Source organism: Tamandua tetradactyla, chromosome 18, assembly GCF_023851605.1.
Source record: "Tamandua tetradactyla isolate mTamTet1 chromosome 18, mTamTet1.pri, whole genome shotgun sequence".
In the NCBI taxonomy this organism is placed as follows: domain Eukaryota; kingdom Metazoa; phylum Chordata; class Mammalia; order Pilosa; family Myrmecophagidae; genus Tamandua; species Tamandua tetradactyla.
Genome location: NC_135344.1, coordinates 65,949,620 through 65,964,874, shown reverse-complemented (window position 1 = coordinate 65,964,874; position 15,255 = coordinate 65,949,620). Strand labels below are relative to the sequence as shown.

The window sequence follows — 15,255 nt, the reverse complement described above, 5'->3', positions numbered from 1 at the left end:
TGCTAGCTGAGTAGTCTGAACTCAGTCTTATGTGGTTTACCTTGTATGTAGTAGATCGTTTTTCCTCTTGCCATTTTTCCAGGATTTTCTGCTTCTCTTCAACATCTGACAGACTGATTAATATGTGTTTTGAGGAAGGCCTATTTGGATTTATTCTATTTGGAGCTCATTTGGCTTCTTTGATTTCTCCTTTATAAGGATAAAATTTTATTTATGTCCTTTAAAAGGGTTGGGAAGTTTCCCCCACTATATCTTCAATTAATCTTCCTAGCCCTTTACTCTTCTCTTTTCCTTTTGGGACACCAACAATTCTTATATTTTTGTGCTTTGTTTTGTCCATCATTTCCATGAGATCCAATTCAAAATTTTCCATCTTTTTTTGCCATTTACTCTATTGAGTGTTTGAAATAATTTGTCCTGTACTCTGATTTGCTTATTCTTTCTTTGGCCTCTTCAAATCTGCTGTTGTGTATCTTGAGTATATTTTTGATTTCGTCTACAGCATCTTTAATCTCTGTGATATCTGTTATTTTTCTATTTATTCTTTCAAATTCCTTTTTATGCTCTTGTGGTGTCTTCTTGATCTCCTTTATGTCATTAGCCATCCCATTTATTGAGTAGAGTTATATGAACATCTTTGATTAGTTGTTCCAGAGGCTGTGCCTCCTCTGGTGTTTTAATTTCATCATTAGGCTGGGCTATATCCGTCTGCACCTTGATAAAAAAAAAGCTTTATATTTGTGGAATAGATGTGGAGCAGGATGTGGGGTAGGGCATAAAGAGTGAGCTGAGGCATTGCAGTGCAGGTATAGGCAGAGGTTCAGGGTATTATGCTGATGCCTTTAAGCATGGGGCATGAGTTGTGGGGTTTTGGAGGCATGGTATGGGGGCCATGGGTATGTGGTACAGCTCAGACACACCTTGGTCAAATGACCTACTTTTTACAGAACTAATAACTTGATAAAGGAAAAATAACATTTGACATTATTGGCATCTAGCAAAGATTTCTAAAAGTAACATATTAGAATGACTACTATGAAAACTGAAGTTTATGTTGGGTTCTCCAATTTAATACCAGCAAACTGTACTTTGGTTCCTCCTATATCAGACAGTAGTTTATTCATAATCACACAATTGTCTACCCATCAAATAGTAACTACTTCTATTGGATATCCTTCAACAAATGACTCAAACTGAAAGAGTTTTTTTGGGAAAGAGTGGAAAAAGCAGGCCTCCAAAATCATCATTCATGAATACAAATCTGTCCTCTGCCACTTTTTCATTTTGGCATGCTATTTAACATTTTGGGATTTTAGTTTCATCATTTATAAAATAAGAAAAATACATAGTTTAATTAAGAAAATATATGTGTGTATATATTTATATAATTATATACATATTTTACATTTATCATGCTTAGATGTTAAATCAGTTCTTTTTGCCCACTTAGATCCTGTGGGGGAAAGGTGGGTTAAGACTTAAACTAGGAAATTCTAGGAAAACATATTAAACGAATACTTTTTTAGCCTTCTCCACATGTAACCATTCACTGACAGCATAAGGAATTAGTTTTAGGTTTTAAGAGTTTCTAGAATTCTAAGCATGTTTTACTTTGCCCAAAGTTGGACAACATCTCCCTAGATTTCTTAAGGGGATTTCACTATTATATAGATAACATAAAAGTGGATAATTGTATATATGCATATATGCAATATGTATATAGAGGGGAGATATTAGAATAGTATTATAGAAGAAACAGTTGTCTTCCTCTACTTTTTATTCCCTAGCTAATAACTAGTCTACTTTTTAAGATTTCAAACTTTGCTACTCTTTGAATTAGTTATAATTCAATTTTCACCTCTTGTTATTGGAAAACTGCATCTAATTAAAAGTTTTAATAATTCCCCAAGCACAGTATGGAAATTCTTGTTTGAGGAGAGTTTTTGTTAAAGAAAATGTACTACATGTCTTTGAGAGTAAGTTTTATTGCCTCTTACATCATACAATCTGAACTAATCTCCTATCATAGGAACTAATCTCCTAGACTTACATTTTCCAGTGATTAGGATTTAGTATGCTCTGATTCAGCTTGTTTTTAATTTATAGATTCTAACTTGAAATTAATCCTTACAACTAAATTATATTTTTAACATTAGAGTTCAATTATAATTTCTAATGCCTAAAATATAAGTATTTATGTTTAATGTATAAAGCATTAGACATAAAAAAATCAGAAACACACTGCCATACATTTGTTTATCTGTTTTTTAATTTCACAAATTAAAAAATGGCAAAATCATACTAGGGGACATACATTCACACATTTAAACTTTTGTGAGATGATCTGCACCTTTATTAGAATAATTGCACCTAATACCATAGTCATGTGAATTTTTTCATTTAGAAAAAAAAGTTAAAGCTCTGCTATACCTTAACTGAATGTCAACCTGCACATTTTTAAATGAGAGTTAAAAAAATTTACTGAAAAATCAATAAAGATAACAGGTTTGACAGACATTTGCAAAAGTAGGATTTAAAATTCAAGTATTTGTATAGGAGTGCATACTGAATGGGTGTAATGACATGATATCTAGAATGGTCTTTAAAAAACCCCATAAAAAAAAATTAAGTTAGTAGGAGAGAACAATGAAACGAAACTGGCAAATTCATTAACTGTTGAAACTGGGTAACTGGCATATGAGGTTCATTATACATTTGTGTATGTCTGAAAACTTCTTTAATAAATTGCTTAAAATGTGAATTATTCCACTATATTTTTAACAAACTAGGGACACAGTGATAAAGTACAATAGTATAAAGAAAATTCAAAATACCTTGCCCTTTTGCAGGCATGCTGTTACTGTAACTATTGTTAGCTGCTGTTGCTTCAACAAAATATATCTATTCTGATTCAATGACAAGGTATAGTAATGAGCCATGTGAGAGTAAATTCATTCAGGCAAGATAGGAAGTTACTTACCTCCTTTAATTCGGGCCAATCTATAAGGAGAAGTTTAGCTGGGGGTCCAGAAATCAGTTGTACTCGAATAAAGTCAGAAAACTCACGCCAAGTAAAACAAAGATCCTTATTTCCAGGAGGACCTGGAATAAATCTGATGCCTTTTACACTTATACTCTGTGTGTTTTCCTAGTGAGGAAAAGTAGATAGAGTAATAACAAGAGGATAATGCTTAGATTCCAAAAAAAACAAAAGATAATGTTTTGTGCATACAGATGGTTTATCTGGGTAGTAGAATGACAAATAATACATGAACATGCCAATGCCGGCATACCATGATTTCCATTTCCATGAGAGGAGAAAACGAATTTCTTTTTGGTGGAGGAGGGATCCAAAAGATTCTGGCTTCATCTTTTACCTTATCTTTCCCTAATTCACCTCTTTCTTACACTGTCTCCTTTTAGTCTCCCAAACAGCCAAGCAAGTACTGCCCCATAGCTTTCCACCTGCTCTTTTTCTCTGCTTGCAACATTCTTTACCAGATGTACAAGTAGCTTTCTCTTTAGGTTTTGCACAAAATGATATCTTTATCAGAGGAGGTCTTCCCTGACCACCCTATACATAATGACTCTCTATCTCCTTGTCCCACTTTTGTTCTTCCTTTCATTGAATTATCAATTGCATGTCCTTTTCATTACAAGGTGAAAGTAGAGGCTTTGATTTGTTACTGCTCAATCACTTGAAACTCTGTGATGTGATTAAATGATATAACTTGATTTCATACTGGCCTGAGAACTACAGCATTCACATTTTAAGAGCACTCCTTAATGACTTATTCATTTAAAATTTCCACTAAGCACAAATCTATTTTTGATTTTAAAAATCAAGAGATAAGACCTCATTGTTTTGTGTTCTGAAACAACTGTTCTGTTTCTTTTTTGCAGAAAGATACTGTAAAATACCCACAAACTAATCTCCCTGATAATTTCAATGAGCTCAGGAGAATTTTCAATATTTAGAAAACAAAGTAAACAGATATTCCTTAGTACATCTTATTAAAAGTTCATAATATGTACAGTCTATCCTAGATTTCAACATTTAAAACAAAACAACCAAATGCCCTTTAGAAGAGGTGATTTCTGTTTGAATCATGTTGGAAGTTGTTCTAGTTATATTTCAAATCTGGAAAATGAAATTTATAATGGACTTACAAACACATGATGAGCACAAATAGAACTATAAAAATCTGAAAATGAGCGAAGATAGTATACATCAGCTGTAGAATGACACAAGGCAGAAAGAAAGCCAACTTGGCTAGAGAACATGTGCTCTGTGGGGAAAAGGTGTAAGACTATGCTGGAGTGCAACACTACAGGGTGTTTTAGACTTTTCCAAGGAGATACACGTTAAATTTAGTGGAGTATAAAATACTGATAGCTCTGATGGGTGGCAAAAAATGAGAAGTAAAAACCAACCACTGGATTTAAGTAGCTGGGATAGAATGGAAAAACACAATCAGAGGGACTTGAAGGAGAATGACAGAAAAGGATGTGAAAACAGTACATGCAACTCTTTCAGAATTTTACTACACAAAGGAGGAAAGAAATAGGGCAGTAGATTGAAAGGGATGCAGGGCCAAAGGAAGTTGTGTTGTTTTCTTTTCTTTTGGGGCTACAGACATGAGTGGGTTCAAAATGAGTGCTATTAATAAGTATGTTTATATGCTGATAGGAATGATCTAATAAAAGGCAGAGAAAACTGAAGATGAAGGAAGATAGGCTACAGTTTAGGAGCAATTAGATGAAAGAAGATGAGAGTCAGGTGTGTAAAATGATAACAGCAGGAATTGCCCATTTTCTGATTTTATCTATATATGGGGTGAAACTAGATAACGGAAGAACTTAAAGGTCGAGTAGACATTATCTTTGTAGAGTAAACAAAACATCATAAAAAGTTCTTCAGTAGGGCAAAGATACAGTGAAAGTAGTTTCTTAAAATTAAAAAAAAACCAACAGCATAACAGATTAATGGATACAAACTAGTTAGAAAGGCAACAACGATTATCCTGCCAAGTAAAAAAATGTAACGGAAGCTCTAAAAGGAAGGTAAGTTTTAAAAAAGCACTTGATGCTCTAAATACACTTAACTTTCCTGAGTCCTGAGACTCTCTCTTGTACTCTGGCCTAGCAACTTTTTGAAGACCAACCCCAACATCTCCTTTTCCCCAGGCAGGGCATATCACACTTGTTTTTGTTTGAAACGGAAAGAATTCATGCAGGATTCTTATTTTCTGAATTAACTGTCTAGTTGCAAACTTAAACAATTCATTTTCTCCTTGCTTTTCTGTCATTGTAGGTGGTGAACATCTTAGGATTTAAAAGCTACATGAAAATTCCTTTTACCTATATACAAAAATAAACTGGGATGAAACGATATGATGTCTGGAATGTGATTCACAATGATACATGGTAAGGGGAAGTGGGTACGTATATAGGTGAAATAAGACTAGCCATAATTGTTGAAGCGAGTAATGGATACATGAGAATTTTTGATACTTTTCTTTTTTCATATATGCTGGAAATTTCTGCAATTTTGTATTGAAAAATTTAAATGCCTCTAATGATGTTTCACTTTAAACATTAAAATAAAAATTAAATTAGTCATTTTAGTTCTTCCCAAACCTTTTGCCATACATAAAACAATGGTATAAACCAACTGTTACGGAAAGTAGCCATACCTGAAAAGCAGTTTTCAAATTTGAGCTATCAAGTCCAACCCCAGCAACTCCCAAAGCAGATAAAGAACTTGGCGAAAATGCTTGAATTTGATTTCCATACTGATCTGTAACTATTATAACTTAAAAAAAAGGAGAGTTTCATTTTAAAGACATTTTTTTAATAAAATGAACTTAGAAGCTTACACTAAGAAAATTGCTCAATTTGGTTTTCTTACACAGGTAATGTTTTGGTAAAAAACAATTTTACTGATTTCTTTTGTAACTGCTACAGAAGTATGACTCAAGAATCTATATAAGTATATTTAGATTATATATCTAATATGATGTAGATGTTATCAGATTTTTCACCATGAAAATTTTAAGGATTTTAGTACTACATAATAGTCTGGATATAAGAAAAACATAGGCTACATGGGACTTAACTGCTATATTTCAATATGAACCAGTATTTGAACAAAAAGCAACATTTTTTTCAATAAATTATTTTTGATAAACTAATTTCACAGGTTTGTCAGCCTAGGCAAAGACGGTCATATAATATCTCAATCTTCAAACAATGAACTTTAAACCACTAAGACTATATAAACCGAAAGCTTTACTTTCAGATTACATATGCCAAACCATGAATGTAAATGTTCTAAAAAAAAAGCAGACCACACTAACCGATTTCTCCTTGAAGCTCTTGGCCCATCTGTACTGTTTTTCCTCCTTTTAACTCACATTTTAGATGTTTAGGCTCATCAGGAAGTGGTCTGAAATTGGTTAATTTATAAGACTTTAGTTATAACATCAATTGTAGAAAAAAAACTGAGGTAGTTTCAGCATGATAAAAATAAGATATATGTAACATTAACATTCACATTCTAAAACTTTAACTCCCCTCCAAACACTTCTTTAACTCCCCTCCAAATACCTATTTTTTACATATACTTTAATATTTATAGTAGATAGCTAGGAATCTGAAAAGAAAGCTTGCAAAATGATAGAGAATACTAACAACAACAAAAATACAGTAGTGTTAAGTTATATTATTGAAGGTGGATGTAAAGAAAATTATAACAACAGAGCATTGAGAAAAAAAAACATACGTCAGGAAGAAGTAACTCAGGCTGTGACCAGAGGGAAATAGGTTTGAAAATATTTAATCACAAACATGGAGATGTCCTAAATTCAAGGAATATTATGGACATGGAAGAAGAATTAAAACTGATAGAGGTTACTAGAAAAGTGATGGCCAAAGAATTGACAGGCCTGGGAATTAGCTTTTTCTTTTTTACATATTCATTTACATCTTCTCCCTTTTCTATCAGTTCTACACATTAGGTCTGGTTGGGTTCAATGTCATCATCAGTAACCAATGAAAACATTTTTCCTTCTGAAAAACACACTGATCACATTGCATCATTTTTTTTCCATGTCTTTCTTTATCATTTTGCAAGGGTTTTCATTACTGCTTTCCCACTACGAGGACTGTCCTTTAATGAAAGTTCTAGTTCTTCCAGATACTAGAGGACCAATTAAGCAAAGCGTTGTAATAACAGCAATTAATCTCTATCTCTGGTGAAGCTTTATTCCAAAGACAACTTAACCTATTTCACAGAAACTGCAATATTCTATATATTAAAAGCAACTTTCATATGTGTACAATACAGAAAAATATTTTACTGCCACATGCTGTGCTCTGAAATACCTCAAAATATAATAAGCCTACAAACCTTACTGTAAATGCACTTTCCAAAGACACATGATCATCTTGGAATGAAACCTGGCAATAACGCATATCTTTTACAGATGTTGGTACTTGTACATCAGGAAGGAGACCTTGGAGCAAGTGTTCTTTGTTAATCTCAGGAGTCCAATTAACCTAGGAAAGAAATTATATTTAAGAATAACATACAGCATAGTCTGTTCAAAACCCTCCTACTGCCACTTATCTTAAGGAAGACTAATTTTAAAGTTAAATCATAACTTTCTACCCCCAAGGAAGAAAATTCCCATTATGATCACACATTACTATAGTAAAAAATTATCTTCTATTTTTGTCTCTGATGTTTATGTTCTGATATCTTTCAAGGTACCAGAATAAACATTCTTAAGTCATATTTTAAATTAGAGTTTTGCTACAAGATCATCACTAGGATCATTACATTTAAAAACAAAGTAAAGGGTGGGTGCAATGGTGGCAGAATTCTTGCCTGCCATGCTGGAGACTCAGGTTTGATTTCTGGTGCCTGCTCATGCAAATAAACAAGTAAATAAATAAAGGAAACAAATTATAGAACAGGTCCCAAGTTCACTTCTGAGAGGTAATATTCCATTTTTTTTTCTTGAAAGGAATCTTATTTAAGATCTATGTGAACTTGTATACAGCAAGGTGAAAACACAAAGTAACAATTACCTTGTTGACCATCTTTTGTCTTAATCCCATCTTGAAGGCCTTTAGCTTTATCTCAATTTTACACCTCTTGCATTTCATATTTTGTTTTACCTGACTCATTCTTTTTCTTTTTTGTATGCTGCATGGCAGGGTCACATTTCATTATTTGTCCATGTGAGTATTCCATTATTGCAGCATCAATTTGTTGAGTTTTTTGTTTTGTTTGTTTCTTTGGGAAGTACATGGACTGGGAATCAAACCTGGGTCTCCCATATGGCAGGCAAGAATTCTACCACTGAACTCCTCCCCTGTCTTTTTTTTTTTTTCTTCATTTTGTGATCAAATTTATTTTTTGTTTAAATTTCATTTACTTTGTTTTACTGTAATTTACACAAGAGATTGCCAAGTAAACTAGGTCTTTTACATTCACTGCACATTTCCTCATATAGCTACAGTTGTTAGAAAAATATTAAAATCCATGCGCCAGGCTGTTTCCATGTGCGCCCAAGCTCCCAATGTTGTTTGTTACAGATGTTAGCAAAGAGTTAAGTTCATTAAAAACAGAGAAGTAGGCTCTTTACCTTACAAAATTAGCAATAATCCTCCTCCCTCATATACTTTACAAACAATGATTAAGCTTTGACAGAACCTATCTTACAACAGTGCCCAGAAAATAAACCTAGGTATTCTGAGTACAATATGAGGACATGCGAGATATGGGATTTGTAGCTGAGGACAACAGAACCTCGCAGGTATGGCAGGGATCCTAAATACTCTGCCTGAACTGCTGCAATCACTACAGTGGGGATGTCAAACAAGTGGAAAAATGAGGCTCAGGGACAGCTGGACTGTAAACAAAGCAGATTACTAACTGATTTGCCTACAGGAGTTGGCATGTTTAGTAGGGACTACAAGTTAAAGAAGACAGTTTGTGACCTGTAGGCTTCCACAGTATCATCCTACTTAATCTTCCAGGACAGAAAGAAAAAAGCTACAGTCCGACAGAGAAAGCTGATAAAAAACATCTTACTTAGCTACTGTTGCCTTTTTTTTAAGGACTACCTCCCTTGCCCCTACCACTACCACCACCAAAAAAAGCAACAGCTCCTCACCAGCATTCCGGCACTTGTATAATGCTGATCCAGGATTTCTTTCCATGGACCTTCTACTTGAGAGCACATCGAAAGGGCAGAGGCATAACTAACCACAGGCAGGCTAGCCTCTTGCTGCGTGCGTCTTTCAATATCAAAATCAGCATAAGCCCTCCCACTTTTAAAGTGTATTTCGACATGAAAAGATCAAAACATCATTACTATTGTATAAGGTGTGAGGAATCTAGACCATTGGCACAGTTTCAAAGCTGCAATTTCAGAAAACAATCATTTCAGAAACAAGACACCATGAAGCACTATACATCAACTTTTTCTACACAGCCAACAATACTATTAAGATATATACTTAATATCTTTTTCTAACAGGTGCCTGAAAAATTGTATCGTGTTTTTATAAATCAGAAACTGTCATCTTCATTTTTGCTAGATTTGATGTAGAAAAATATTTGAAATTTAAAATATAAAAATCCAATAAAAACAGAAATCTTTTAAAAGGATTTTTCCTTTAGGGCAAACAAGAAAAACTGGCCTGTGACTTTATCCCTCACTAATACATACTGTCAAATTTGACTGTAAGATAATAGGTACCCAGAAATAAACAGTTATAAGATTGTTTAATCTGTTCTAATCTTCTTAGCCACCTTTTTAATCTCTTTAAGCCATATATTTATTTGCTCTTCATTCACTTTTATTTTTACAATGGAGGATAAGAGGCAAGTCGGAAGTTAAACAAAAAATGAAGGCTTTTTCCCTCACCCTAGCTGTAACCCCGTAAATGGATTTTCAGCCCAGTTCAGGTTGATTTTCCTGAATCCTGGCTTCAGATTTTCCTGAATCCTGGCTTTAGATTCTCTAAAGACCACAAAACCTCTATAAAAAAACTGCATGGTTAATTTAATTAAAAAGTAGTATTTGGGCGGGCCACGGTGGCTCAGCAGGTAGAGTTCTTGCCTGTCATGCCAGAGACCCGGGTTTAATTCCCAGTGCCTGCCCATGCAAAATATAATAATAATAATAATAGTATTCACTATCTCACTGATAAATAAAAGCTACACGTTTTTAAATCTTTGATACCCAAGAAACATGCAACTACTGGATTGGAGAGAGAAATATATTAAATGGAGGCACAATCTTAAAGACTGGAAAAGAGGAAATCATGTACAGGAAAAAGGCTCTTTAATCAGTGTTTCTTCTTAATCTTGATGGAAACCAGAAGGTATGAAATTCCTGAAAAGCATTACTATAAGAAAGCAAAAAAGGCAATTCAAACTCCAGTTTTCTGTCACCTCTTTTAAAGTACTCAGCTTCAAATCTACTGATAGGTAAAAATGGCTCATTCCCAAGCAGGATCAGGATTACCCCTTTCTCAATTCTCCTTTTTCCTCATTATGGGAGGGGACAAAAAATTGGCTGGAGCAAGGGTTATTTCAAGTAAGATTAAAAAAATAAGATTGGCTGCAGTCCTGCTAAAAATTCCTTTAAAAGAGAATATTCTACTTATTCTATATGTGGAAATTTATGATGAAAGAGTATAAAAGAATAATTCTTACATAATGTTTCACAATGGTAACTCTCCAAAAATTTAATTAGGACCCCCTATGAGGGTTCACAAATACTGGTTCTCTAGAGATGGAAAGATGTCTATCTCTAAATGTTTTATAGAAGCCTGTATTTCTAGAAAATTATTTCCCATACCCAAGATTTGGGGAGTTTTGTCATAATGCTTGCTTTGTAAATGCAAACTTGTTCCAACACAATAATAAAAAAGGGAATAATGAGAGCATAAAGCAAATTTCACATTTGCTTTATATACAATTTCACCAATGAAAACAGTAAGTGGATGCAGAATGTTGCACCAAGCCTTAGGAATATACAAAACAAGAAACCTCAAATACCTATCAGCTACCTCGGTGCACTGTTTGTATTATGGGTAACAATTTTTTTCATCCAATGTCAAATTATTCTCCTTGAAGCACTTCACACCGAGAAGCTGCAATCCTACTAACATGCTCAACAACTCTTTAATAATAGCATTTATGTATTTTACTAATTAATATGTGTTACTGTTTTCACTACCCTTTTATTAGGTTCCTATCTTTTTTTTTTAATGGATCACTGACAAAGCTTGAGTATATATATGCCTCTAATCCCCACTTTTTCCATAAGGCATGTGATTTTTATTGTATGATTTTGCTTAGAGCAGTGATTTTTTAGAATGTGCAAGTAGTGTTATAGAAGAATTTACTGTACTTTGAAAGATGTAAAGTAGACTGTTCATGATTCTTTCAATCAACCATAAAGGGAGTGTTACAGAGTTCTCTACTTGTTTGATAAGAATCTTTCTGTCGGTGTTGATCTGGTTCCCTGTTAAGTGAGATGTTAAGCCTCAATACGCAGATTCACCCTATCAAGTTACACAAGGCACATTCAGATGATGGCAGTCTGATGAGTCTGAAGTTACTGAGGAATGACAAATTATTTTCCCCAAGGATAATGCTTCCAAGAGAGTGATACAGAAATTTCAAATGGCCAAATCAGGACTCTCTAGTTAACAATGTTGTTTCATTGTCGGCCTTTAACAGAACTTTCATTGAGTGCTTTCAGAATAGCTACAAATATACTTAATGTATCCAATAAATACATGTTTTTGATGATGAGGTATTCTTGATTGGGACTGCAAAAATACAATATGTCAGAAGTGCAAAACTAAAAAAAATGACAACTGGAATTTTACTTAAGTGTCAAAATCATTTTCCTAAGTACAAATTTGTCACATATGAACCCATCCAAAAAAAAACCTCAGCTAGTCTAGAATTTTAAAAGAATTATTTTCCTGTGATAAGTTGTTTTTTAGAGGCTACCCTATAAAACCTTTTCAGTCTTCCAAGAATAAACTAAAAAAAACTTGCAAATAACCAATCTATTTGAGATACTTACTTTAATTTTTTCCGCTAAAGTTGATGTTATATCAATTTCTCTATCTCCTTCATCATACATTTGAAAAATAAGATTATGCATAATATCGCCTGCTATCCAATTAACTTCATCTTGATGTTTGATCTGGATTGCTTTCTGCCCTTCCACACTGAATATCTGCAGCCTTGCAACATGGCTACTGGGAAGCAATTTAATAGTCTTCTCCACAGCCCCCACATCTTTACAACTCTAGGAAGAGGGGAAAACACACATATAGATTGAATGATATCTGTTCTGAAGACTATTTTTTGGCTTTAATGGCAAATTCTTTACATTGATGAAGAATTGCAGTTTTAATATTGTGGAAAGATCATCTTAAAATGTTACACTCGTGGGTCTTGTGATTAAAAGAGCATTATACTATTAATAGTTCTATATTTTATACCATTAAGTTATAAAGCATGAGTGGCCATATTTTTTAAACCAAAAACGAGTTCTTATTGGTAAATTTATTTAAAAGTTTTGAAGAGTTGTGAAATTTTAATCACATAGGTTCAGTGAGTTAACATTTATCAATAAGAATAAAGCTGTAAGAAATTTAGAACTTTCCATAAAACCAGAGACAAATAGTTGCCATAAAATACATTTAATGATATCAGGTTACACTGAAGTCTCTGTGCCTTTTAAATTCATTAACATACTGTTGGTTAAGTGATCAAGGTTGCTTACAGCCAGAAAAGAGCTCTAGATGTCCTGGACGCTAAGGAGATCAATATACTCATCCATAACGTATTATTAGCATATCAATATTCCATAGATCAGTTAAGAAAAGCTGGATTATGCTACACAAAATGATTTTAGGACACAAAATTCAAACATTACATCATTTCATGACCTAGGTATAATGCATCCATAGGATACACAAAATTCAAAATAAGCCGAACCCTAATATACCTTTACAGTCTTAATTCCTGTCTCCTTCCTCATCCAGTTGTTGCCATTTCTATCAAAGCCCATCCAGATGACTGATGATATATATGCAAAATTGCTACTTCACAAGACTATCAGGCAAATACCACCACCCTTTAATATAAGTATATAATCTTTGCTTGACTCCTTAAACTCAAAATTTATTGCCTCTGGGATAACATTTGTAACTGCATATTACAGGATATACTCTGTCCTGTCTTAAATGACCTGGATTCTTGATCTCATACATGTTGCTGTTTTGTAGTATTTACCTAATTTCTAATGCTTGCTACTCTTGCCTTCAAATCCAGATTTCTCTCTAATTCTAAATCCCGTAATTTCTGATCCCCTTTTAAAATCAAGATATGTTACTATTTGGTGTACAATTAGTAGACCAGTACAAGATAGTCAACTGAGTAGGTTATTCATTGTCTATCATGTCAATTATGAAATCACAAGTACTGTACTTGTGTATTTGTCATCCCATTCAACAATCTTAAATAATTAAGGATTTATAGCACAAACTCTTTCATGCTGGCATCATCAACAGATGCATGTTTAATAAGAAGTATTCCACTGGCACACTACATAGAATTCCCTTTATGTCAAATGGCTAATAAAAGTAAGCATTTATAAAAAAATTACAAATTAAATGCTTATATATCTTTTGGTGGTGGTTTATGTGGGGATATTTACCAGAATTTCTCAAACAAATGTAAACTATTAAAAACAAAAGTATGATGTAAACTGACACAAGAATAATTTTAACAAGAAGGAAAAATTAATTTGAGGAAAACATAAATCGTAGCTATAGATGTTGTAGAAGTCTTGATCCAAGAAAATTACTAATATTTGATACAAAATGTTAAACGTTTACTACACAAATATACAAATTCACGATACAATTTCATGTTGCCTTCTTTTCCTTTGGCAAAAGAACCTCAAATATTTCATTTTTAAAAGTCAGCTTTACATCAGCATTATAAAGCTGTCAAAAAATATTTGCATAAAAACTCAATAGAATTATCAATGAATAACAATAACTTACAGGTATTTCAAGCCTTGCTTTAAGTGTCTGGTCTTTTTTAATATTCTGAACTTGAATCGCAGGTCCAGTTAAAATACTAGTTCCAGAACTACTGCAATCCACAACATAGACTGGAAGATTTGGAGCACCTGAAAACTATTGGAAGCATACAAAATAAAACTCCAATGAAACATAACTTAATCACTCAATAATTGCTATTCAAGATTTAAAATAATTCACTACAGATACCATTTCTGACTACAAATTGGCAAATTCTAAATAGAACTCAACAAAATTCTAGACAATTTCTGAAGGAAAAGAGTAATTTTCTACAATGTTAAGTAAAATTTACCTGTTTTAGAAGAAAAACCAACTTTCTCAACCACTTTTTTTTCTTTCTACTTATCTATTTGGGCTTTCCTTTCCTTTTTTGTGGTCGTTTAGTCACTTCCATTATTCCGCAGTCCTCAAGCACCTCACTATCAAGTGCTAATAACTGAAATGAGGGGGATGGAGCCAACGGAGTAGAAGGGAAGGAATGTTCATCTATAAATTTCTTTATGAAGCTGGAATTGGCTCAGAGATGTTAAAAAAACTACCGGCAATGAGATTCCTCACAAATTTCTCCATAGAATAATAAGTAAACACCTAGATATAATGTAAGGCTTGCTCTAAAGTAATTAAAAGACAGTTGTTGCCATGTACTACATGGGACTCATAAAATCTACACATTCTTATTTCATAGCTTACCTTACAATGAACAATCAATTTTGGTTGGGCTGTTATATTGTCTGATTCATCCAAAACTTCTACCTGAAATGGGAAAGCTGTTCCATTTTCTATAACCAAAATTTCAGAATCAGGTTTCACTTTCAAGCGATAAGGGGGGCCTATCGGAAAATAATATAATAAAGTGCACATTCAGGTTTCAAAGACTTGAATTACTGAAATATCAAAAAAAACAAAAAACAAAAAGCAACTTTAACATTTAAGGTTCTATTGATATTTTATAAATATCAAGGAAGAAAAAAATAAGTAATGTTTATGTTTAATCATTTCTATGTCAAAAATGCATAGATTTCATACATGTATAAATCTATATATAATAAAGGTTTTATACATAGATTTTATACCAGGGGTGTTTCAACTGTATAATTT

The 15,255-nt window shown here is 33.1% G+C and overlaps 1 protein-coding gene across 5 annotated transcripts in view; it reads right to left on the bottom strand.

Annotated features, from left to right (window-relative positions):
* The window catches only part of SMCHD1 (structural maintenance of chromosomes flexible hinge domain containing 1), a 211,088-nt gene that overhangs the window by 70,609 nt on the left and 125,224 nt on the right, over positions 1–15,255 (bottom strand). For all 5 annotated transcript variants that reach the window (XM_077135872.1, XM_077135873.1, XM_077135875.1 and 2 more), the window contains 7 exons: positions 14,848–14,987; positions 14,119–14,253; positions 12,123–12,350; positions 7,412–7,560; positions 6,360–6,448; positions 5,697–5,815; positions 2,981–3,148 (listed from right to left, as the gene is read on the bottom strand). In XM_077135872.1, coding sequence (XP_076991987.1) covers positions 2,981–3,148; positions 5,697–5,815; positions 6,360–6,448; positions 7,412–7,560; positions 12,123–12,350; positions 14,119–14,253; positions 14,848–14,987 — 1,028 coding nt within the window. The remainder of the gene's footprint in view (positions 1–2,980; positions 3,149–5,696; positions 5,816–6,359; positions 6,449–7,411; positions 7,561–12,122; positions 12,351–14,118; positions 14,254–14,847; positions 14,988–15,255) is intronic.